Source organism: Lagenorhynchus albirostris, chromosome 2 (genome assembly GCF_949774975.1).
Source record: "Lagenorhynchus albirostris chromosome 2, mLagAlb1.1, whole genome shotgun sequence".
NCBI lineage: Eukaryota > Metazoa > Chordata > Mammalia > Artiodactyla > Delphinidae > Lagenorhynchus > Lagenorhynchus albirostris.
Genome location: NC_083096.1, coordinates 178833346 through 178857519, shown reverse-complemented (window position 1 = coordinate 178857519; position 24174 = coordinate 178833346). Strand labels below are relative to the sequence as shown.

Sequence of the window (24174 nt, the reverse complement as noted above, 5' to 3'; positions counted from 1 at the left end):
ATGAACCTCAAAAACATTACGTTAAGTGTAAGAAGTCATACATAAAGGGTCTCATGAAATATTCAGAATAATTAAATCCACTTACATGAAATATTCACAATAATTAAATCCATAGAGACAGAAAGCAGAGGAGTGCCTGCCAGGGACTGTGGGGAGAGGTGAATGGGGAGTGACTGTTTAAAGGATATAAGGTTTTCTTTGGGGTGATGAAATGTTTTGGAACTACCCAGAGGTGGTGGCTACACAACACTGTGAATATACTATATGCCACTGAATTACCTACACACTTTAAAATGTTATGTTGAGAATTCGCGGTTTCTGGTCCAGCATGTAAGGAGCTTAGAAGTCACCACTCTGGGGCTTCCCTGGTGGCGCAGTGGTTAAGAATCTGCCTGCCAATGCAGGGGACACGGGTTCGATCCCTGGTCCGGGAAGATCCCACATGCCGCGGAGCAACTAAGCCCATACGCCACAACTACTGACCCTGCGCGCTAGAGCCCATGCGCCACAACTACTGAGCCCATGTGCCACAACTACTGAAGCCCACGCACCTAGAGCCTGTGCTCTGCAACAAAAGGCGGCACCGCAACGAGAAGCCCACGCACCGCAACGAAGAGTAGCCCCCGCTCGCCGCAACTAGAGAAAGCCCACGCGCAGCAACAAAGACCCAATGCAGCCAAAAATAAATAAAATTTTTTAAATGCTTAATATATTGAGAAAAAAAAGTCATCACTCCATGCTAACCAGGGAAAAGCTGAACTGAAACATCAACAACTCTTCTTAGATCCATCAGAGAAGTGAGGCCCCAGGGCAAACTGCTGCCGCCAAAATGGCAGAGACAGACAGCAGAACTACACAGAGAATCACAACTTACCAGAGCAGAAACCCATGGTCAGAATCCTCCAGGAAACCAGTGCCAGGGGAGGAAAATGCAAACTGTAAACTGATGAATTGCTGGAGGCTACCATGGACAACTCTGAGGGCTAAAACCTCCAGGGGGACCCAGTCATCCGGGGTCCCCCACACTTCTGTTTTACCTCCAGGAGCCCTGCCAGGTCCTTACAGTGAATATCCGGGGAAAAGTCCCCTTGTGCCTCCAGCAGGGGGAGGGGAAAAGGAACCATTCTGAAATAAGCCAGAGCATTCTGTTCTTCTCAACAGGTTAGCTATTTAACCAGAGCCTAACTAACCTGCTGGGGTTGTATCAGAGCCTAACCTACTTGGGGGAAGGGAAATACACAAATCCAGCCCACTCTAGCTATCCTGTCCCACTTAAGGATGGGAGGGGGCCTGAGAAGCCCTGGTGGAGTTCACAGACCAAGGGCACAGGTTCACTGGAAGACCAGAACCTAATCACAGGACTCTAGAACACTGACTCTCCCACAGCTTTACTGCTGTATCACTGAAGGCTGCTTTACCACAGTTCCTTCCACCCAGTACATCATGTCCACCTTTGCAACAAAAAATTACAAGGCAGGGGATCCCTGGCAGTCCAGTGGTTAGGACTCAGTGCTTTCACTGCCATGGCCTGGGTTCAAGCCCTGGTTGGGGAACTAAGATCCCACAAGCCACAAGGAAAAACAAACAAAAAAATTACAAGGCATACCAAAAAGCAAAAACACACTTTTAAGAGACTGAACAAGCATCAGAACCAGAGTCACATATGGTAGGAAAGCAGGAATTATCAGACCAGGAATTAAAAAAAAAAACAAAACTATGATTAATATGGTAAGAGCTTTAATGGAAAAACATGCAAGAACAGAGGGATAATGTAAACAGATGAAAGTTCTAAGAAAGAATAAAAAAGAAATGCTAGAGATCAAGAACTCTAACAGAAATGAAGAATGCCTCTGATGGGCTCATTAGGAGACTGAACACACTCTTTGAGCCTGAGGATATGACAACAGAAACTACCAAAACTGAAAAGCAAAGAGAGAAGAGACTGAAAAACAAAACAAAACAAAAAACCCAGAACAGAAAATCCAACAACTATGGGAACTTGTACAACTACAAGAGGTATAACATATGCATAAATGGGAATACGTGAAGGAGAAGGAAAGAACAGAGTGAAGCAACAATGAAAGAACTGCCCTCAAAGGAATGTCAGACACCAAACCACAGATCTAAGAAGCTCAGAGAACACCTACCAGGATAAATGCAAAACAAACAAACAAAAACTACACCTAGGCATATCATATTCAAACTGCAGAAAATCAAAGTTAAAGAAAAAATCTTGAAAGAAGCCAGAGTGGGGAAAAATACCTTACCTACCAAGGAGCAAATATAAGAATTACATCTGACTTCTCAGAACCCATACAAGCAAGAAGAGAACAAAGTGAAAAATTTAAAGTGTTGAGAAAAAAATAATAATGCCAGCCTAGAATTCTGTACCCTGCAAAATTATCCTTCAAAATTGAGGAAGAATTAAAGACCTTCTCAGACAAACAAAAATTGAGGGAATCTGTTGCGAGTAAGAAGGAAAATCATGTCAGAAACTCAGATCTACATAAAGAAAAGCACTGGAGTATGAATAAGTGAGGATAAAAATTTTTATTTTTTCTTATTCTTAATTGAGCTAACAGATAAGTTTGTTAAAAATAATAACAGCAACAATGTACTTGATACTGTATACTTATGTGCATATATATGTTCTTGAAGGCTTATGTATATAACTGACTCAATAACAACAATGATACAAGGGATAGGAGGGAAGAATCAGGAATATTTTGTCATTAAAACGTACTTGCCCTACCTGTGAAGCAGTAAGTGTTATCTGAAAGTGGACTTAGATTAGTTGTAAATATCCGGTGGAAACTCTAGGGCAACCATGAAAAAAAGTATGAAAAAGAAGTATAATTGATATGCTAAGAAGAGAGAGAAAATGGAGTCATATAAAATACTCATTACCACCACAAAAAAGGCAAAAAAACATGGAAAACATAAAGAGGAACAAAGAGCAAGCGCAACAAACAGCAAACAGTAACAAGTATGATAGATATTAAACCAACTATATCAACAATCGCCTTAAACATCAAAGGTCTATAGGTCTAAAAGGTCTTATATAGACCAATTAAAAGAGATTGTCAGATTAGGGGGGGGAAAAAAAAAAACAAGACCCAACTATGTGTTTTCTACAAGAAACCCACTTTACGTATAAAGACACATATAGATTAAAAGTAAAGGGATGCTTTCCGGACCTGGCTAAGGAGGAGGCGCCATCACGGGAGTTGACATCCGCCACAAGGACCGAAACGTTCGACGCAAGGAGCCCAAGAGCCAGGACACCTACTTAAAGCTGTTGTTCAAGCTGTACAGGTTTCTGGCCAGACGAACCAACTTGACCTTCAATCAAGTTGTACTGAAGAGGCTGTTCATGAGCCACACCAACCGGCCACCTCTGAAATTACTTTGTAAGAAACTACAATGGTAGGTACACGTCATTATACATTTGTCAAAAATCACAGAATGCACAACACTAAGAGTGAACCTTAAACTATGGACGTTCACACTGTGTCAATGTTCCTCAATTGAAATAAACATACCCTATGGTGTAGGATATTAATAATGGGGGAGGCTGTACATGTATGGGGACTGGGGTATAAGGAAACTCTGTACTTTCCACTCAATTTTTCTATGAACCTAAAACTGTTCTAAAATATATAGTTTATTAATTTTTATTATTTTTTTGAATGCAGTGGATTCTCGAAGCATCTTAGCATTTAATTAATTCTGTGCTTCTAAGTAGATCCATGTTCCCTAAACTTATGCACCAAGGCGTCCCTGCAAACGTACAGGGGAGACATAGGTTATTTTAAATTTGAAGGCAACAAGTGATACTTTGAGTCTGTCAGGTACCAGACAAACTGCTAGTTCGAGGTAGTTCACAGCTCAACATTAAACTGCAATGCATTCCTTTTTATGGTGTCACAGCTTTGCAAGGCTGAGTTTTTAGCAGTTGCTGTGACCCAAGGAAGTGGCCTGTGAAAATCAACACGGAATAGAAAAGAGGGCATCCATGTCCGACCTCACTTCAAGCTTTGAGAAGTCGTGGCTGTGCTCAACAGGAGCTCATATCCCATGAGTAAGTTCCTGTGATTATTTTAAGATGAATTAAAAGTATTATTATATTATTTTTTCTTTCAATTTCTTTGTGTTTTTTAAACAGCTACTAAGTTATTAGGATATAAATCTTAAGATGTTAGGATATAAATATTAAGCTGTTTGGACCTAAGGAGTTAATTAAACAGAATTGCTGGGCATTTCTTTTTAGCTTGAAGGCTCTGTGAAAAGGTTACTGATGCACCCAAGGTACTGTGAACAAAGAAAGTTCAAGAAGCTCTGGAGCAGACAATGAATAGAGATATTCAGGTTGTGAGTTAAGGCTAAAAGGGAAGGGTTCCAGACTCAAACATTCAGGCAGAAGAGCCTTTCTGGCTCAACTGAAGGCTAATGAGATGCAGTAATAATAATCACTTAGGTTGGGTCAATATTGAAGAAGGCTGACTTCATTTATTTTATATCAAATGCTATTCAGGTTGGAGTTCAGGGTGACAGAAACCTCTAGGCTTATCTGCAAGGCCACTGTTAACTCTCCACATGGCACACTTGTTATACATTCTCTTTGCATCCATTAAAATATAACCAAAAATGTTTATTCATTTTTAAAAATGCTATGTTCATTTTATCCTATGGGAATTTCACCTCAAGTTTTAAAAAGGGAGGGGAGAGTTCTATGGATTTGAGTTAATAAAACAGCAAACACATAAGGTATACTCTAGTGTTCTAAACACTGACAAAATCTGTTTAATCTTATAGGGTTAAACATATAAGGGTTAAACATATAAACACCAACAGGCTCCTTAATCTCTGTGTGCCTGAGCTTCTTCCTCTGTAAAAGGCAAATAAGGGAATAGCAGAGCTGGGATGTGAACCAGAGTTGGCTAGAGAATCCACGTTCTTCGCCATTCCACGACACTCCTAGGGTGTCAGCGCTTACTCTGTGGGGATCCAGAGGCAGAACACCAAGGTCTTTCTGACAATGAAGGCTGCCCTCCAAAATGGAAGGAGTTCCCCGATTAGACGAGTTCCAGCGGGGCCTGGTCAACTGATGTCAGTGCTCAGACAGAGAGGATCACATCCAAAGCTGCACGAGATCATTTCTAAAGCTCTTGTCAAATCCAAAACTGATTCCAGCACAGTGTGCAGATTTCTGAGACACTTGCATAAAAAAGTGATACAAAATTTAAAAATGTAACTTTGTCAATACAATGTACCCTTTCTTCAGAATTTTTAAAACTCTACTCCAACTTTATCATCTACCCTGACTCAACTGCACATGAAAGGTTCATAACAAATCACCCAAATTTATGCTTTCTGAATATTATTTATTATAGAAAGAAACAGGGTTAAAGATACTCTTGGCTGGTCTCCACTATGTTTCCTACTTTTCACATTCTGAGCTATAAAAATATCATACTGACAATAACAATAACAACTTCACTTGTTTCCTCTATGGTAAAATGGGCTGATTAAACGAAATGAAATTAGATTTCTAAAATACCTTCCTTTCTAGAATTCTAGCCATATTAATGCAGAAACTGATTTTTTAAGATAGATTAGGAGATTTTTTTTTTAAATTTAGTGGTTTAAAAGTACTGAACGTTCTAATGCAATGATATTCAAGTAACCAGACATTATTTAAGTGGGAAGGCAAACTGCCAGATATTCAAAGTAAAGGACTTTATCATAAAAGGGGAGGCGACCTCTCGAGAGGAAACCGAATTTATGGAATGTAGTCTAGCTGAGAACTAGCTCCCTGGTCACCAAGGGAAATGCAAAAACAACCAACCATTCCCCACCAAGACAAACAGGACACGTACGTGCCCATGCACAACTTACTCCAGATTCTGAGAAAACACCAAAAGATTTTTCAGGAAAATAAATCAGACTTCTTCTATTGTGGTAGTTATAAAAAACATTTTTACCATAAAATCAGCCACTTAAAGGTCTCAAAAGGGCCATAATGTGAGGAAAAGCAAAGATAGCAATCTCTTTTTTTAAGTATTGAATTTTCTTTTAAAAGACAATTTTTCCCCAGATCTCATCCTACAGAAAATACTAATGAGTAATTGTACACTACCAAAGAAAAAGCCCAAATAAATCTGATTTTAACATCTACTTATACTTTGTCACCTATTCTTGCCTCCTCCCTCATTAAAAACGTGTCCTACAGTGAAATTAAAAAGAAAACCAACATAATAATCCACAGGCACACAAGATGCTGATTCAATACTGACTGCCCACTTATAAGAGTCCCTCACTGGCTGTGGAATGTGCTGCACACAATAGGCAAATCCAAGTCTATAATGAGGGCTGTAACTCCAATCCCATCTTCCGCACTCAAGAAAGCAAGTGACAACGTAAATAAGAGACAGGATTATAGGAATAAGTGAATTAACTCTCATTACTCTCTTTTTTTAAGTACATCATTTGCAAGCTTTGCTTTGCTGCTTCAAGTATTATTTAGAAGGAAAATACTGTTGACATATCCCCCAACTGTATTTTGACATTGCCATCAACCACTGCCCTAGAGCAGCAGTTATCAGAATGTGGTCTGAAGACTCTTGCGGGGAGGTGGGGGGGGCGGTCCCCAAGCCTCCCTTTTCCAGCTACATGTCTTTGTGAGGCCAGATTTTCTTCACCTACTTCAACCAATCATCAGGCAGCAACAGGTTGAATGCACAATCCCACTGCCTGTGGTTAAGAATCCACCTGCCAATGCAGGGGACACGGGTTCAATCCCTGGTCCAAGAAGATCCCACATGCCGCGGAACAACTAAGCCTGTGCGCCACAACTACTGAGCCTGCGCTCTAGAGCCCGCGAGCCACAACTACTGAGCCCACGTGCTGCAACTACTGAAGCCCGGGCGCCTAGATCAGGTGCTCTGCAACAAGAGAAGCCACCGCAATGAGAAGCCCGTGCACCACAATGAAGAGTAGCCCCCGCTCGCCACAGTTACAGAAAAGCCCGTGCGCAGCAACGCAGACCCAACACAGCCCCCACCAAAAAAAAATAAAAAGAATCCCACTGCCTTCTCTTAAGCCCACATTAAGAGATAACAAAAATGTAAAGCAATGCCAATCTTCTTACTAAATTGTTTTTTGTTTTGGAATATGTTGTTATTTTTAATCAAAAATATGTTGTTACCATCTAATGAGTTATTACTGCTACTTTAAATTAATAATTAAATATTTTAATAGGTTCTCAGTTTAATTTCTAATAGAGTAATATTGATAGATAAAACCCACATAAACACAAGCTCTTTGAGGTCCTCAGTAATTTCTGAGAGCATGGGGATCCTGAGTCTAAACAGTCTGGAAATCCTAAAGGACTAGCTAAACAGATCGCGCTATATCCCTCTAATGGATTATTATACCCACCATACCCAGGACAAATGTTTAATGAATGACACTGAGAGAGTTATGAAACACTGAATAAAATAAACTCATTTTGTTTAAAGCTTTGGCTACGTAGGTAAATTTTTACAATGGGGAAAAAAACTAGAGATATGTACAAAAGTGTTAAGACTAAGGATCTCAAAGGCAGTATTTTCGGTCATTTTAACTTTTTCTTTTTTGTACTAAATTGCATTACGGTGGGTGGGGGGACAGTCTGGAGCAGCGTCTCCCAAAGTGTGTCCTATGGAACACGAGTGCCACAACGCGCTCCAGGAAGGGCCCATGGTCAACCACCTGGATAAATGTGGATTATACCCCTGCGCAGCGATTCTTCAACATGCACGACTGCGCTAAAGGTTCTGAGAAGTCCTACAGTAATGAAACCTGTTTAACAGCATTTCCCAAACTTAGGTGACCAACAGACACCTTTTACCAAGTAACACCTAACCATGTAACATCCTTAGGGAAGCACTGCCTTAGCAATCAACGTATCCTATATAACAGTTTGAAGAGGAAGCCTACAACTGATCCTTTATCGTTACTGTTAGACATCACCATGTCACCATTATCTAGAAAGGATGACCTCTAGTAAATGACACCTACAAATCCAATTGAGAATTTGGGGGGTTATGTCAAATACATTTTTTTACATTTGCTTTAGTAAAATAATTCTACAAAGGTATAAATTTAATTCATATAGATTCAGGGACTTGAAAAATTCAAGGAAAGGTTTTATTATTTATTTATTTATTTTGGCCACACTGCATAGCACGCGGGATCTTAATTCCCCAACCAGGGATTGAACCTGCACCCCCTGCAGTGGAAGCACGGGGTCCTAACCACTGGAATGCCAGGAAAGTCCCAAGGAAAGGTTTTATTTACTTTTTAAAAATACTTATGTATTTGGCTGCAGCGGGTCTTAGCTGCAGCATGCATGTGGGATCTAGTTCCCTGACCAGGGATCGAACTATGAGCCCCCTGCACTGGGAGTGTGGAGTCTTAACCACTGGACCACCAGGGAAGTCCCCCAAGGAAAGGTTTTATTTTTTCAAACGAACCCTACCATTACAATTCCATTCATTCATTCATTCATTTATGGCTGCACTGGGTCTTCACTGCTGCGTGCAAGCTTTCTCTAGTTGTGACGAGCAGGGGCTACTCTTTGTTGCAGTGCACTGGCTGCTCACTGCAGTGGCTTCTCTTGTTGCAGAGCACAGGCTCTAGGCACGCGGGCTTCAGTAGTTGTAGCAGGCGGGCTCAGCAGTTGTGGCTTGCAGGCTCTACAGCGCGGGCTCAGTAGTTGTGGCGCAGGGGCTTAGTTGCTCCGCAGCATGTGGGATCTTCCCGGACCAGGGCTCGAACCCGTGTCCCCTGCATTGGCAGGCGGATTCTTAACCACTGCGCCACCAGGGAAGCCCCGGAAAGGTTTTAAATAGCAATTCTTAAGTAAAATTTTCTTTGATGAAAAACATTCAGTACATCAGACAGTAAGTCATTCGTTTAAACGATGCACATCAGTGAGTATTCTCTTGAAGGGGCAACCTGCACATACAGGCAGTTCCTGGCGTGGCTGACACTCTGCCTGCTGAGGGCCTGCTACACCCCTGCCTCTCCTCCACCCCGGCCACCCCAGGCAGTGCCGCCACCTGGGTGCCAGGGGGCTTGCTGGCCCAGGTCTCCTCTCTTCCGCTACCTGTCTTTCGTTTTTGGGGTCGCCATGAACAGGCCTCACTCCCTCGGTTTCCTCGCACAGGCTGGGTCACTCAGGTCATCGGGCTCGTAGTCCCTCGACCTTTCTCTTCCTGGAGGCTCCTCTTCATTCCACGCCTAAGCCAGCATGCCTCACACATTCTCTGAAGCTGCTCTACTACTCCAAGACCTACTTACCACAAAATGGGAACCAGCCTTTCGTTGGTTTATATAATGATTAATATTATAATGCTGTGTGTGGGCTGTGTTTTACTGCGTATTTGCCTGATTTTCAACTCGTAATGGGTAAACTGGTTTCTGACCATCACTTTTGGGCTTTAAGCAGTTTGTAACAACGTGTCCAGGGGAAAATATAACTTGAGTTCCAATCTGAATTCCTAATAGAGTGATATGAATTGCCTTTTCAGGTCATCTGGGAATCAGAAATGGGTCCCAGGAAACAAAACATCAAGACAAAGCCAGGTTAAGGCAGCTGAAGACAGCACAGAGCTGGGGTAGTCTCACCTGGGCTGAGTTCCCCTGACCCAGGCAACCTGAGCTCAGAGGAATAAAATGTGCCTGAGCATTTCAGGAGACAAGATTTCAATCTGACCAGAACTAGACACGGACTGACTTTTGTTAGCCACCACTGGGGGTTTCCTCAGGCGCCAGGGTTCCACCACCGCCCACTGCACCAGCTTGCCTCAGTTTACCTGTCTGCACTTGGGTTTTCCAAAAGATAAGCAGGTACAGTCAGGACTGCTCTATTCCAAGGCAAAGCTTCTGCTCCAAATCCCCACCAGCTCTCCTATACCCCGGAGATGAGTTTCTAGATAAAACAGAAACTTCAGGAAACCCTTTTAGCCTTCTCCCTTCAGGCTTAAACAACCGAAGCCTGGCCTGAGTGGCCCATGTTTGCTTTCTCATTGCCCCTGGTTCACTCTGTCCATCAGTACTGAAAACCACATAAGCATACACCATTTTCATAGAAAAGAAAAAAGTGCAGTGAAGACATACTTGCCTTATGCATTACTTTTTAAAAGTAGTGATAAATATATCAAACCTTTCAATACTCAGAAAGGACTAATTCTAGAAAAAAATAGGGTCAGCAAACTTTATTAACTGAGTAAGCAAATATATTAATTACTGGCACTTATGACCTAAAACACTTCATCAAACAAGTATTAATGTTGCAGTTATTATTAATTGAAGTCACAATTGGGGGAGAGGCTATGTTACTAAATTATCCCACTGGTACATCTTCCTCCGATTAGAAAAGGTTTTAAAATGTCAGATTTCATATAAAAAAGCATTTAATTCATTTTCCATTCTAGGCTTTGAATGTTTCTAAGATACAAATGGCTTCCCTTAATTAAGCAAGAGAAGGCTTCGTACACTTGGGCATGGACTTTTTGTTTGTTTGTTTTTTTGCAGTACGCGCTCTCCTGTCGCTCCGGACGCGCAGGCGCAGCAGCCATGGCTCACGGGCCCAGCCGCTCCGCAGCATGTGGGATCTTCCCGGACCGGGGCACGAACCCGCGTCCCCTGCATCAGCAGGCGGACTCTCAACCACTTCGCCACCAGGGAAGCCCGGGCATGGACTTTTTAAAACCCCTGCCAAATGAAAGTGCTGTATTCAGGAATCATGTGCAGATATTAATGGATATTTACAAACAACTCAGAAGCAAGATCAGAAACGTTGCCAACTTGGGGCTTTATAATTCAGGCTGAGGGATTATCAAGGGACCCAACCATTAACACAGCACTAGCAGATGAGGCGCTCAAAGGCTGAGAACGGCTGCTGCCTACCTTACAGTCCTCCCACCTTTCTCCATGACTGTGGCCCAAAGTGAGAGCGGCCTGGGGAGAAAATTAAATTCAGGCCAGTGCATTTTGCTACTTACTAGCTATTCTGATAAACACGTGAAACGCATGGCAAAAAGAAAGATTAGGGATTACCCAAGAATTTTAATTATTTCTGTTATCCTGGTTACTAATTCCATGAGTAATAGGAAACTGGCATGAATTAGTCAAGGCTCTTTAAAGGTAAATATAATCTGCTTGACGGAAAGGCTTTAATCCCCCAAGTCAAAAGCTACCCTGTTCCTCAATTAGCCTCTACCTCCCATGTGCTCGCATTGTCTATTGTGAACTGAGTATGCTCTGTCCTTCGCCAGGTGCTGGGGGACAGAGCAGAGTGTGCAGTCTCCACCCCGAGGCCACCAGTGAATAAGTCTTGCAGTGGCGGGAGGGGGGTGCATCAGTGGGGAGGTGCCCCTGAGGAGGGCTGGGCCTCAGCTGCTTCATCTGAGAGGTGCCCAGAGGACCCAGGGCTCTGGCTAAAATCTCAGAGTCAGGCCCACATTCTATTAATACTCTGGCCACATTAAGTCTATCAAGACTCAGGACCAGTTTCCTGGGTGTGCCGGGCCCCATGCCTGGTTTAATGCTCTGCTGCCATCTTGAAATTCCTAATAATTTTTGAACAAAGGAGCCCCACACTTTGACTACGCAGCTGGTCCTATCAATATTCATCATTAACTACGTCTGAGATACACAAAATGAAATGTGACTGGATTCTGCATTTCAGATGGAATAAATTTTGCTCCTTAAAAGTCACTTATTAGACAACCTCATACAAATCACTCAAGTTTTACACTATCTACAATTTGAGTTTATGACCTTCAATTTTTTTTTTCTTGGTGGTCCTTAAAATGAAAGTACTGTATTAATACTTTTAAGATTTAGGGAGCGCTCAGAATAAATATGTCTTCACTATACTTTAAGCAGGTATTAAAGATGACATTCATTTTTACTGTTTTAAAATTCACTTTCAATCTAAAGACATTTCTAAGTGTTTTATACTATGAATTGAAGATTGGGTAAATAACAAATGGTTTAATTAAAGAATAAATCAAAGGAGCAGACAAACCAATTTACTTTAACAAAGTACTTTTTAGCCAATTAGTATTAACAAAACTGTAATGAATGAAGAAATGTCATTTTCTAAACTAGTCATAGTTTAAGAATTCTAGTGTTTCTTACAATTCCTTTCATAAAGTTAAGCCCTAGATATTTACTCTGCTGTGACTAGGGTGTCCCCCAATCACTGGGTCTGCAGCATTGTACTAGCTCATCCCTCAGACCACAGGCAGAAATCAGGGCCTGGGGGATGGACGCTTGGCCACAGATGCTCTCAGCCTTTCTTCAAGTGAGAGGTGACAAAAACAAAGAGCTGCATGGCTGGGTGCCTGCAAAGGTTTGAGGGATTGATAAGATTTAGTCCTAAGGAAAGCTGACTGAAGTCCCAAACAATGTTTGGAAGAAAACGGTTTCTTTGTGAGCTAGCAAGTGCCCAGGCTGAATGATCAATTGTCAGGGACGTGTGAAGAAACGTCTCTTTTACAGGGAAGGCTACTTTAGTGCAGAGGACAGACCTTTCAAAGCTCCTTTCAACTCAAAGTCTAATGTCCTGGGTAGAAATGATATGGGAGATAGGGGTGAAGGAAGGAGCTGGTTGGATGAAATGCCAATTTATCCCGAGAGCAGGAAAAAAAATCAGCAGCTTAGAAATGTCATAAGAAAACACTTAGACAACTGTGATATATGTATCTAATTAAAAAGATGCTCCTGGGAGTGATTATGGAGGTCAAGAGTGAATGTAGAATGGTGCAGCTACTCTGGAAAACAGTTTGGTACCTCCTCAAAATGTTAAACATAGAGTTATAAGACTCAGCAATTCCACTCCAGTTATACACCCAAGAGAACTGAAAATGTATGTCCACACAAATATATGTCCAACAGAACTGAACATGCATGTTCACAGCAGCATTATTCATAGTAGCCACGAAGTGGAAAACAACCCAAATGTCCATCAACTGATGCATGGATATGTAAAACGTGGTCTATCCACATAGTATGGAATATTGTCTTAGTCTCTCTGGGCTCTATAACAAAATACCATAGACTGGGTGGCTTATAAACAACAGAAATGTATTTCTCACAGTCCTGGAGGCTGGGAAACCCAAGATCAAGGTGCCAGCAGATGCAGTGTCTGGTGAGTGCCCATTTCCTGGTTCATAGCCATCTTCCCATTGTATCCGCCGGTGGCAGAAGAGGCAAGGGAGCTCTCTGGGGTCTCTTGCACAGGGGCACTGATCCCATTCGTGAGGGCTCCACCCTCATGACCTAATCACCTCCCCAAAGCCCCCACCTCAAAATACCATCACATTGGGGATTAGGTTTCAACATATGAATTCTGGAGGGACACAAACATTCAGTCTATAGCAAATATTATTCAGCTATAAGACGGAATGAGGCACTGATACCCACTACAACATGGATAAATCCTGAAAACACCATGCTAATTGAAAGCAGCTAGTCACAAAGGCCACATATTATAATGATTCCACTGATATGAAATGTCCAAAACAGGCAAATCCATAGAGATAGAAAGTAGATTAATGGTTGCCAGGGGGGAATGGGAAGAAGGGGAATTTGGAGTGATTGCTAAGGGATATGGGGTTTCTTTTGGGGGTGATGAAAATGTGCTGCAGTTAGATATTGGTGATGGGTGCACAACTCTGTGAATATACTAAAATCACTGAACTGCATACTTTAAAAGGGTGAATTTTATGGTATGTGAATTATATTTCAATAAACCTGTTTTTCAAATTAAAAAAGACTGGATGCAGGAAAGTCTTCTTTTGCCCTAAAACAATAAGTTCCAGAAAGTACAGATCAAGGTAGACTTGAAGAGTAGCAGACTTGATAGAACAGTTCTTGTCACGAGAGAATGAGACTGGTTCAAAACATATTCATGGGCTTCCCTGGTGGCACAGTGATTAAGAAACCACCTGCCAATGCAGGGGACACAGGTTCGAGCCCTGGTCCGGGAAGATCCCACATGCTGCAGAGCAACCAAGCCTGTGCACCACAACTACTAAGCCTGCGCTCTAGAGCTCGCGAGCCACAACTACTGAAGCCCGCGTGCCTAGAGCCCGTGCTCTGCAACGAGAGAAGCCACCACAATGAGAAGCCCGCGCACCACAACGAAGAGTGGCCCCCCCCGCAACTAGAGAAAGCCCGCGCACAGCAATGAAGACCCAACGCAGCCAAAATAATAAAAAATAAAATAAAATTCAGACATAACTGCTGCAAAGAAAAATTCCAGGAAAAAAAAAATTCATGCCCGACCAAAGGTAAAAAAGAAACACACGGTTCTTCTTCTACCATGCCACTGCATACTTCTCAATGGGGTTCTGGAATAGAAGGAAGTTAACTTTCAGATGTATCTTATTGGTTTTTAAGAAGTTCTAAATTCCATGACTTTGAAGTAATTGAATCTTTGCCTAGAACTTTAAAAATAAAAAAGCCTTAGCAACATATCTTGTGGAAGTTTTTAATCTAGTATCATCCTACAGCTGAATGAGAAAATGAACAAAAATCTCTCTAAAACATAGGGAAGAAAGGATCTATCAAATAGGGGACAACTGGATGCTGTGCCCCAACTCCTAGGTGGTGGTGACTCTATGGAAAAACGGGCACCTTGCATCAGGCTGACATGCGGGCAGGGCAGGACTGTCATAGTCTGAAGGTTCCTAACTCTGGTCTTTGCATAGCCTCTACTGGTGTCAAAATGTCACTTGTGAGGGTTTGGGGTTTTTTAAACGGTGCAAGAACATGACACTGCATAAATCATTTCCACCAACTTTGAATCTACATTCTGGAGATAGAACAGCTCTACTAAAAATCTAATATCACAAATCAATACCTTAAATTTCAATTATAAAAGATAAATTTCTTAAGTACCTCTGCTCTTACCAAATCATGACCAAAGTATATTTTTAAGAACGTAATGATCTAAAACCTCAATTAATCAGAAGGGGTGAGAAATAAGACTCAATTATTTTCAGAATAACCGAATCTCCTATTTTGTTTCAACTCTTTTTTGTTTTTTAACATCTTTATTGGAGTATAATTGCTTTACAATTGTATGTTAGTTTCAGCTTCACAACAAAATGAATCAGTTATGTATATACATATATTCCCATATCTCTTCCCGCTTGCGTCTCCCTCCCTCCCACCCTCTCTATCCCACCCCTCCAGGCGGTCACAAAGCACCGAGCTGATCTCCCTGTGCTATGCGGCTGCTTCCCACTAGCTAACTACCTTACTTTTGGTAGTGTATATATGTCCATGCCTCTTTATCGCTTTGTCACCGTTTACCCTTCCCCCTCCCCATAGCCTCAAGTCCATTCTCTAGTAAGTCTGTCTTTATTCCTGTTTCACCCCTAGGTTTTTCATGACATTTTTTTTTTAATTCCATATATATGTGTTAGCATACGGTATTTGTCTCTCTCTTTCTGACTTACTTCACTCTGTATGACAGACTCTAGGTCTATCCACCTCATTACAAATAGCTCAATTTCGTCTCTTTTTATGGCTGAGTAATATTCCATTGTATATATGTGCCACATCTTCTTTATCCATTCATCCGATGATGGACACTTAGGTTGTTTCCATCTCTGGGCTATTGTAAATAGAGCTGCAATGAACATTTTGGTACATGACTCTTTTTGAATTATGGTTTTCTCAGGGTATATGCCCAGTAGTGGGATTGCTGGGTCATATGGTAGTTCTATTTGTAGCTTTTTAAGGAACCTCCATACTGTTCTCCACAGTGGCTGTATCAATTTACATTCCCACCAACAGTGTAAGAGGGTTCCCTTTTCTCCACACCCTCTCCAGCATTTATTGTTTCTAGATTTTTTGATGATGGCCATTCTGACTGGTGTGAGATGATATCTCATTGTAGTTTTGATTTGCATTTCTCTAATAATTAGTGATGTTGAGCATCCTGTCATGTGCCTCTTGCCCATCTGTATATCTTCTTTGGAGAAATGTCTATTTAGGTCTTCTGCCCATTTTTGGATTGGGTTGTTTGTTTTTTTGTTATTAAGCTGCATGAGCTGCTTATAAATTTTGGAGATTAATCCTTTGTCCGTTGCTTCATTTGCAAATATTTTCTCCCATTCTGAGGGTTGTCTTTTGGTCTTCTTTATGGTTTCCTTTGCTGTGCAAAAGCTTTGAAGTTTCATTAGGTCCCATTTGTTTACTTTTGTTTTTATTTCCATTTCTCTAGGAGGTGGGTCAAAAAGGACCTTGCTGTGATTTATGTCATAGAGTGTTCTGCCTATGTTTTCCTCTAAGAGTTTGATAGTTTCTGGCCTTACGTTTAGGTCTTTAATCCATTTTGAGCTTATTTTTGTGTATGGTGTTAGGGAGTGATCTAATCTCATACTTTTACATGTAGCTGTCCAGTTTTCCCAGCACCACTTATTGAATAGGCTGTCCTTTCTCCACTGTACATTTCTGCCTCCTTTGTCAAAGATAAGGTGACCATATGTGCGTGGGTTTATCTCTGGGCTTTCTATCCTGTTCCATTGATCTATCTTTCTGTTTTTGTGCCAGTACCATACCGTCTTGATAACTGTAGCTTTGTAGTATAGTCTGAAGTCTGGGAGCCTGATTCCTCCAGTTCCTTCTTTCGTTCTCAAGATTGCTTTGGCTATTCGGGGTCTTTTGTGTTTCCATACAAATTGTGAAATTTTTTGTTCTAGTTCTGTGAAAAATGCCAGTGGTAGTTTGATAGGGATTGCATTGAATCTATAGATTGCTTTGGGTAGTATGTTTCAACTCTTATAAGCGAAAACTCTATCCAAAAAATTACATTTTCCTATCTTAGAAAGCAGTAACGAAAAAAATTCAATCCTTTTCTTTCATGTCTTAAATATTTAATATCCCTCAGGTTCCTCATCTTAAATGTTAAGAATTGGCTGAGTAAGCTTAACCAAGTCCTAAAACTAGTATCATGGAATTATAGCATTTTCTAATTCCAATAAAAAAATGTTATCACATTTCATTAAAAATTCATTTATTGGTCATATTCCTCATACCTAAAACTTAATTAACTGCTTTTTTTGGCTCAAAAATCAAATAGTACTGACCCAGATAATGTATGATATGAATGCCTAAAACTTCCTTTTTAAAAAGAATTTCTAGGAAACTGTTTGGTTTTATGGTTTTTTTCCTGAGAGTAGGATGCAGCCAAAAGCTGGACTCCAGTTAAGAGGGTTCCAGTTAATCGAGTCACGGCTCTTAAATCGGAATACATTCAGGATTATTAACATTTTATTATTAACATTTTATTATTTCTTTAGTTATAGGTCTCGTGAAATAAATTTACTTTCAGCAATAAAAATGTTAAATTAAGTGTAATATTTAGGTCTATAATAATTTTTCCTCAAAGTTGCTTGTGAAAAACAAGGTAAAAAATTAAGCTTTCCCAAAAAGCTGAGAATTACAGTTTTTTTGAAAAATGAACTCGAAGTGGTAGCCACAGAGCTATAGCCGTCAAAGGCTGATACAGACTTTTATGATCTAATACTCCAATGCTGCAATCAACATAATGAATCCTTGAAAAATTACCTACTAATGAAGTCTTATATCCGTGTTGGAGAATTCAAGTTCCTTTATACTCTGTCTGTAATGCTTTTCTCAGTACGTAACACTTATCTGTCAGGTAAAAATTAGGATGTAAAGACACTACGCTGCCTAAACTGGAACAGAGTTATACATTCATTCACAAAACACTGAGTGCCTACTGTGTGCGGATACATATGTGAACAACACAGACCAAAATACCCTTCCACTTTGGGGCATATGTTCCAGTGAGGGGAGACAGGCAATAAACAGAATAAGTAAATAACAGAGCGTGTTAGAATGGGGTAAGTGCTATGGAGAAAAGAAAAAGTGAAGCAGGGGAGGGAGGATTCAGGGGTTCCGAGAGATGAAATTTCAACCAGGATGGTGAGGAGAGGCTCCACTGAGAAGTTTGTGCGCAAACAGAAAAGTAACAGTGAATGTTATCTATTGGTTTTGAAACGCATTACAAGATTGCATTTATTTTTATTTAATATTCATATAAGCTTTCTATTTTCTCTATTTCAGTTTTCTATTTCCCGATCACTGATGGACTGGAGAGAAGGAAGGCAGTATAGGGCATGCCAAGGAAATTTCTCCTAATGTTTTGGTTTACTTGATGTTTTTTGAGAACTACAGTTACAATTAAAGTGAAATTTAGGGTTCTCCATAAAACAACGAATTAATAGTCACAATGGAATTTATATTACAAAACCTCACATTCTCTCCTTGTTTATACGTTATCTTTCCCCCATTATTTTTAGAGGTAGCTACAGTATGAATGAACAGCAGTTACTAATGTCACACTGTTTTGCAGGATTAAAAATTCAGGTATTAGTTGAAATGATCATCTTTTACAATTAGCCCACAGAAAGTGTCCTCACAAACTGCCTATTTAAATACAAAATTTATTTGTAACATCTCAAAATGAAATCGTTTTATTAGCATTTCATGGAACATTCATGAGACGTTTTTCTAACCTGCAAGCTGGAAAAAAAACAACAAATGCAATAGAAGAACTGATGTTTAAAATGTGTTTTTATTTGGAAGACTAAGATTCTTAAGCATTATAAATGCACCAAGAAAAGCTTAGAGAAAGTTAGCAAATTACAAAGGACTCAAGCCCTCAACACGTCTTTCACATAAGATTTCTGTTAGTCCGCCATAATGAAGACATTTGATAGCTGAAATCTTCAATAATGCTAATGGGCTAATTAATTAGCCCATTTGCTAATTCAATAATGAACACCAAATGCAGGTGAATGGACAAACTTAAGAAAATGTGGATTTTAACAAGAAATATTATCACTGACTAAACTAAATATACTTGAACTGTTCCCAAAATACCCAATCCAAGCACATATTTTTAAGCTGTGTGGGTTTTCCCCAAGAGAAGCAAACTTTGACATTTTTTCTTGGATCTATTAGACTTAGAGACCTCCATCCCACATCTGGAAAGAACATTTCAAACTTACCTTGATGTAAAATCAAACTGAGAACAATTAGCTACTTAGTGACTGAGACCTGAATTTGACAGAGTCAAAAGAATGTTAGAAATGAAATAAATGAAAGAAGTATTCAAAGTTTATCATCCTGGATGTGAAGAAAGGAACATACAACAAAACATGCACTTGCCTCTCCTGCCCTTTAATTTGTGAACACCATACTCTCTTGATATGTCATGCCCAGAAAGAGAAAATGATAATTATTTTAAAAGCTTTGCTAAATTGAAATATGACCATTTCATTCGGCCTTCCATCAACCCTCCCTCTCTCAAAATTTCTGATTTAAAAAATCAGAAGGATAGATCCAAGCACTCTATAGACTACACCTAGATTACTTTGCTCCGAGGCCGAGGAAAATGTTTATGATTCCAAGATCCACTCGGAAGCATATATCTGCAATGCGTAAGCTTTTCGTTGGCAAGATCAGTCAATATCAGAGAGCGTGTAACGCTGAAAAGATTAAGCGGTTGAAGGTTAAAACAACAACAAAACAATCGATTCACTAAGTAATATGTTTTGGCCAAGTAACCATAAAATAATTTCGGCCCTAAGGAATCAAAGAGGGGTTTCTCGTTTTTGCACGACCTAAATTACTGTCAGAAAAACTGCACCAAGGCGTCGGGGGTGGAGGAGAGGAAGATTTCTGACACCGGGTGAGACGACGGTCGTAAACCTCATCACAATTTCACCTTTGGGTGAAAAGGTGGGAGGGGAGCCAGAAGTTTCAGCCTCGGCTCGTTCGAAAACACGTTTAAAAGACCCTGGAAGGAGGCGGAAAAGGGCGCAGACGCCGCGTCCGCGGTAGAGCAGCAGCAGATAATCGGGATCCGGGGAAAGGATGCGGAGAAGTGGGCTCTTATGTAAGCACACACCAAAAATTGTGCATGCAAACCCGGCCTGATGCACATCTCGGCACACAACACACGTACCCGGTATCTCACCCCAGGGATGCCTCCCCAGCCTGCGGGCGCTGCCGAGGAAGACTGACCGACACTTCGGCCCTTCTGCACGTCCCCCCAGATCCGCGCAGCCACCAACCCGGCGCGAGTGCGATGGGGGCGGCCAGCTTCCCCCGGCGCCTGCAGCGCGCGTCCACAGCCTCTTGCACCGCGACCCAGAGCCGCGCGCCGGGCCCCGAACCCCGCGTCCCGACCCGGCTCCCGGCGCTCAGCCCCCGCGTCCCTACCCGGCCCCGACGCTTACCTCGCGCGGCCCAGACCCCGCCGCCGCACAGCAGCCCGGCCAGCAGCAGCCAGGCGGCCGGGGCCAGCGCGGGAGCAGGGCGGCGCAGCATCGCTCCGGCTCCCGGCGCCGCGGCCCGCCCGAGGCGGGAGCGGCAGGGACGCGCGCGGGGCGCCGAGCGGGGCTCTCGTGGCCCGAGGCCGGCTGCTTGGCGCTGCGGCGAGCACCGGGGTCCGAGGAGGCGCCGCCGCCGTGACGCTGGGCCGCGCGCTCGGGCCGCGGGCGCCCTCCCCTCGGCGCAGGCAGCGCTTCGCTGGAGGCAGAGGCAGCAACTAAGATGGCGGCGGCGCTCTCTCTCGGGTCCGGCGAGGGTACCCGGCCGGGGGAGGGGTGGCGGCGGGAGGGGCGGGGAGGGGAGCGACGGCGGGGTGGGGAGGGGAGCGACGGCGGGGTGGGGAGGGGAGGGACGGCGAGGCGCGCGCGCGGCGCCCCGGGGAGCGCGCGGGGCGTGGGGTGGGGGCGGGGCGCGCGGGCCTACGAACCCGCCGGCGGGGCCTGGAGCGCGCGCCCGCGGGGCCGCGCCGGGGATTTGCGCCCGAGAGAGGCTGGGAGAGGATCCGGGGGTTGCACCCCCCTGTCAGCTGCCGCAGCCGAGGGCATCAACTCCTCATCCCCACGCGCGCTCACAGGCCCCGGAGCCGAGCGAGAGCTACCCTGGGGCCCGTGCCTCCCCTTTCTCCCCTTCCCAACCCCACCCCAAGGAGTGCAGACCCCGCTGGAGGGTGCAGCCCAGGGCCGCTGAGCGCCAACACCCTGCGCCACTTGGAGCAAGTTACGTCGCCTCCCAGAACGTCGGTGCCCTCTTCTGCCAAGTGGCGGTGATGAGAGGGAGCTTGCGGGGTCGTGAAAGGTATTCAAGGAGACGAGGTCAGCGAAACGCGCTTTGTAAACAATCAAGGGCTGCGCAGCACGTGCTGCAGCGGTTCCAGCGCTGGGAGGGAGCTTGCTTGTTCCAAGTCCGTCCTGAATTTGTAACTCAGGATTCCTCCATTTGCTGAAGAAATCCGTCTGTGGCTTTTTAAAGGCGGGTTGTGCAGGTGACCCTTTCTAGATCTTAGTGTGATGCTAACAGTCCCTTAGAAATGCAGAAATCCAAATGGATGCAGAAGGGTCCCTTCAGGGCTCTTGGGTCCTCCTCTTTTCTTCCTGTCCTGGGGTCCCTACCTCCCCCCGACCCCTGGGGGCGCCTCACACTAGAGGAGAGGACCAGGACAGTCATGGATGGTCTCCTGAGTGCCAGGCACTGTGCCCTATGAGCCGACTTTATTGGCTTCATTTTGCAGAGAAGGAAACTCAGGCGAAATGACTTCCCTGGTTGAAACAAATACTGTAAAAAGATCAGCCCTCAAGGACAGGGCTGGCATTAAGGAGACACCCACAGCAAAGGTTAAACGATAAAATGTTAATTATTCAAGACTCTGCTGGAAGAGCTATCAAAGGTGATTCACCGCACAGTGATTGCCCTTGGCCCTGTTTGCTGAGAGGGTCTAACCGGCTGGTGGGCTTTGTGGAGACGGCTTTGTCGAGACCAGCTTGGGATGGGGTGAGGGAGGGTAGGCAGGCAGCCTGGGAGGCTGGGAGGAGAATGAGTCACTCAGTTTGTGGAGAGCAGAGGACTTATTTAGGAGAGTAGTGGGTGAAGAGCCCAGAAAGGTAGATCGAAGCCATTGTGAGGTGCCTTAAATGTCAGGATGAGGGATTTGGACCTAATCCTACAGGCCACAGGAAGACCTTGGACAGCAGTGAACAGAGGTGTGATGTGACCTTGGAGGGAGTTTCAAAGCAGTCTGCGATGGAATATGCTCTTCCCTGTCCTTTGTCCCTCAAAATCATCCTCCACCAAAGCCTGAAGACTCCACATCTCATCCCCCTGCCCATCCCGCCCCTGAGTCCAAGAGGACTAGACTCCCTTGGATAGACCCCTCCCCCTGGCACCTGCCTGGCCCATTTGCCATCTCCAAGCCATGCCCCCCACTCCTTCTCTCCAGCACTGCAGAGTCATCCTCTCCGGGTGTTGCTGTTGCTTCCAGGCCTTCCTGGTTCCCAGTGGCTCCCTGCTGCCACCTCATCAGGCCCAGACAGCTCTGCTGGGCTTCCCACCCCTCATGCCTAGGCCCCACCCAGCTGACCTCAGGGCCCACTGTCTCACCACTCTCTGAGTTCAAGTTCATTCCTTCCCAGGGGCAGCATCACATAGTACACCATCCCCAACCTTTGCCCTGAGCCTCAGGTCCTACCAGTGCACTTTCTGGGCTGCCTCCTCCAGGAAGTCCTCTGGACTATCAGGCCCTCGCTCCCCAAACCCACATGCTCTTAACCCAACAATCCAGGCTTCGTAATCTGCTACTTTGTGCTGTTGATTGACTACTCCACATGTGTCCTCTTCTTCTCCACACTATTCTAGTGGGAAGGACCCAGATGGTACAGTCAGACAGCACTGGATAGGAATTCTGGCTTCTGCTACTACGAATGACCTTGGACAAGTTACAGAACCTTCTGAATCTCTTTCCTCACCTGTGAAATGGGATAATGATACCTATTTCCTAGAGTTGTGAGAATTAAATGAGATGATGCAATTAAAGTGCCTCCTAGAGACTAATATACAATAGGTCTAAACCTATGGTAGTTTGTTCTTTTCCTTCGAGCTCCTAGCGTACTGCTGAACATACAGTAGGTCCTCAATAAACACTCGGTGATGAACGAAATGAATTGCTGAGTTAGTTTTTTATTATTATCATGCAGATCACATCTCAGAGAGTAAAAAACATAGCCTGTAGGTTTCCAGGGACCTTGGAGATTTACAAAACATAAAATCAGAAAGGCATAATCTCAGAACTATGTTTTGAGTCAATAGGCTGATGCCAAGAGGGAAAATGTATTCAGTTCTATAAGCAACACAAACTGAAGCTCTTTGGTGTCTGCAATCCTGATCCCTTTATCTTCTTACCCACTCTGTCCCTTAGAGAAACAGAGACATAGATCTAAGCAGGTCCAGCGGCAGGTGGGCAGGCAGGCGGCCCCAGAGCTCAGTGCAACCTGCACACGCTGAGATAGTGCCCATAGGACAGTTAGTCCAGCTGCAAGGCTCAGCTTGAGCGTGTTGGAAGCCAGGGAAACCAGTGAACTCAGTCTCTGGTTGGCCTGACGATAGCCTCAGCCATATTGGCACTTTTCAGAGGTCTCCACGTGATGGATGGCCTCAAAATGGCCCTGAGATGGGGATCGATCCAAGCTGAGGCTATGGGTAGCAGAGAGGGTCCTTGCCTGAGCCAAGCCAGCTGCTGACTCAGCAGCAGCTCTGGGAGCCCTGGAGTGGGGGAAATGAGGCACCACCCAGGCCCATCCTTAGGCGGCGACTGACTGGGAGGTTGAGCCGGTGGCTTTGTCAGCCAGGCAAGGAAGACTTGATCTTTTGAACATATAGTCAGCCCGTCTGTGCAGTAAGTAGAGAGGACACAGAATTTCCATGGTGCCGCATCTTTTGAAATGGCTTTTGCTAATAACAATAGCCTAAGCTTTCTACCTGGAAGTGACATATTACTTATGCCTCCAGCAACTCTTTCCAGAAGGTACTTTTATGGTTCCAGATGAGCAAATGTAAAATTTGCTCAGCTCATTGCTCGAAAGAAGGACACCTGGGATTCAATTTCATGTCTGAGCCCAAACGATGCCTTCTCCCTACAGGAAATTACGCCCAAGATGCAAAAAAAAAAAAGCCCTGCATGGGATCCCACAACTTGGAGCCAGCCTGCCCCTCCACGTCAGACCCTCCAGCTGTCCGAGGTCCTGGGAGGCA

General features: G+C 43.7%; 1 protein-coding gene and 1 long non-coding RNA gene across 5 annotated transcripts in view; one reads left to right on the top strand and one right to left on the bottom strand.

Annotated features, from left to right (window-relative positions):
- CLSTN1 (calsyntenin 1) overlaps positions 1-20497 on the bottom strand; it is a 79672-nt gene extending 59175 nt beyond the window's left edge. For all 4 annotated transcript variants that reach the window (XM_060141514.1, XM_060141516.1, XM_060141515.1 and 1 more), the window contains exon 1: positions 20340-20497. In XM_060141514.1, coding sequence (XP_059997497.1) covers positions 20340-20430 — 91 coding nt within the window. In that variant the 5' untranslated portion in view covers positions 20431-20497. The remainder of the gene's footprint in view (positions 1-20339) is intronic.
- A 358-nt stretch (positions 20498-20855) lies between these two features.
- LOC132515256 (uncharacterized) lies at positions 20856-23087 on the top strand. Its single transcript, XR_009539102.1, has 2 exons — positions 20856-21228; positions 22097-23087. It is a non-coding gene; the product is annotated as an uncharacterized LOC132515256 (long non-coding RNA).
- The last annotated feature ends 1087 nt before the right edge of the window (positions 23088-24174 follow it).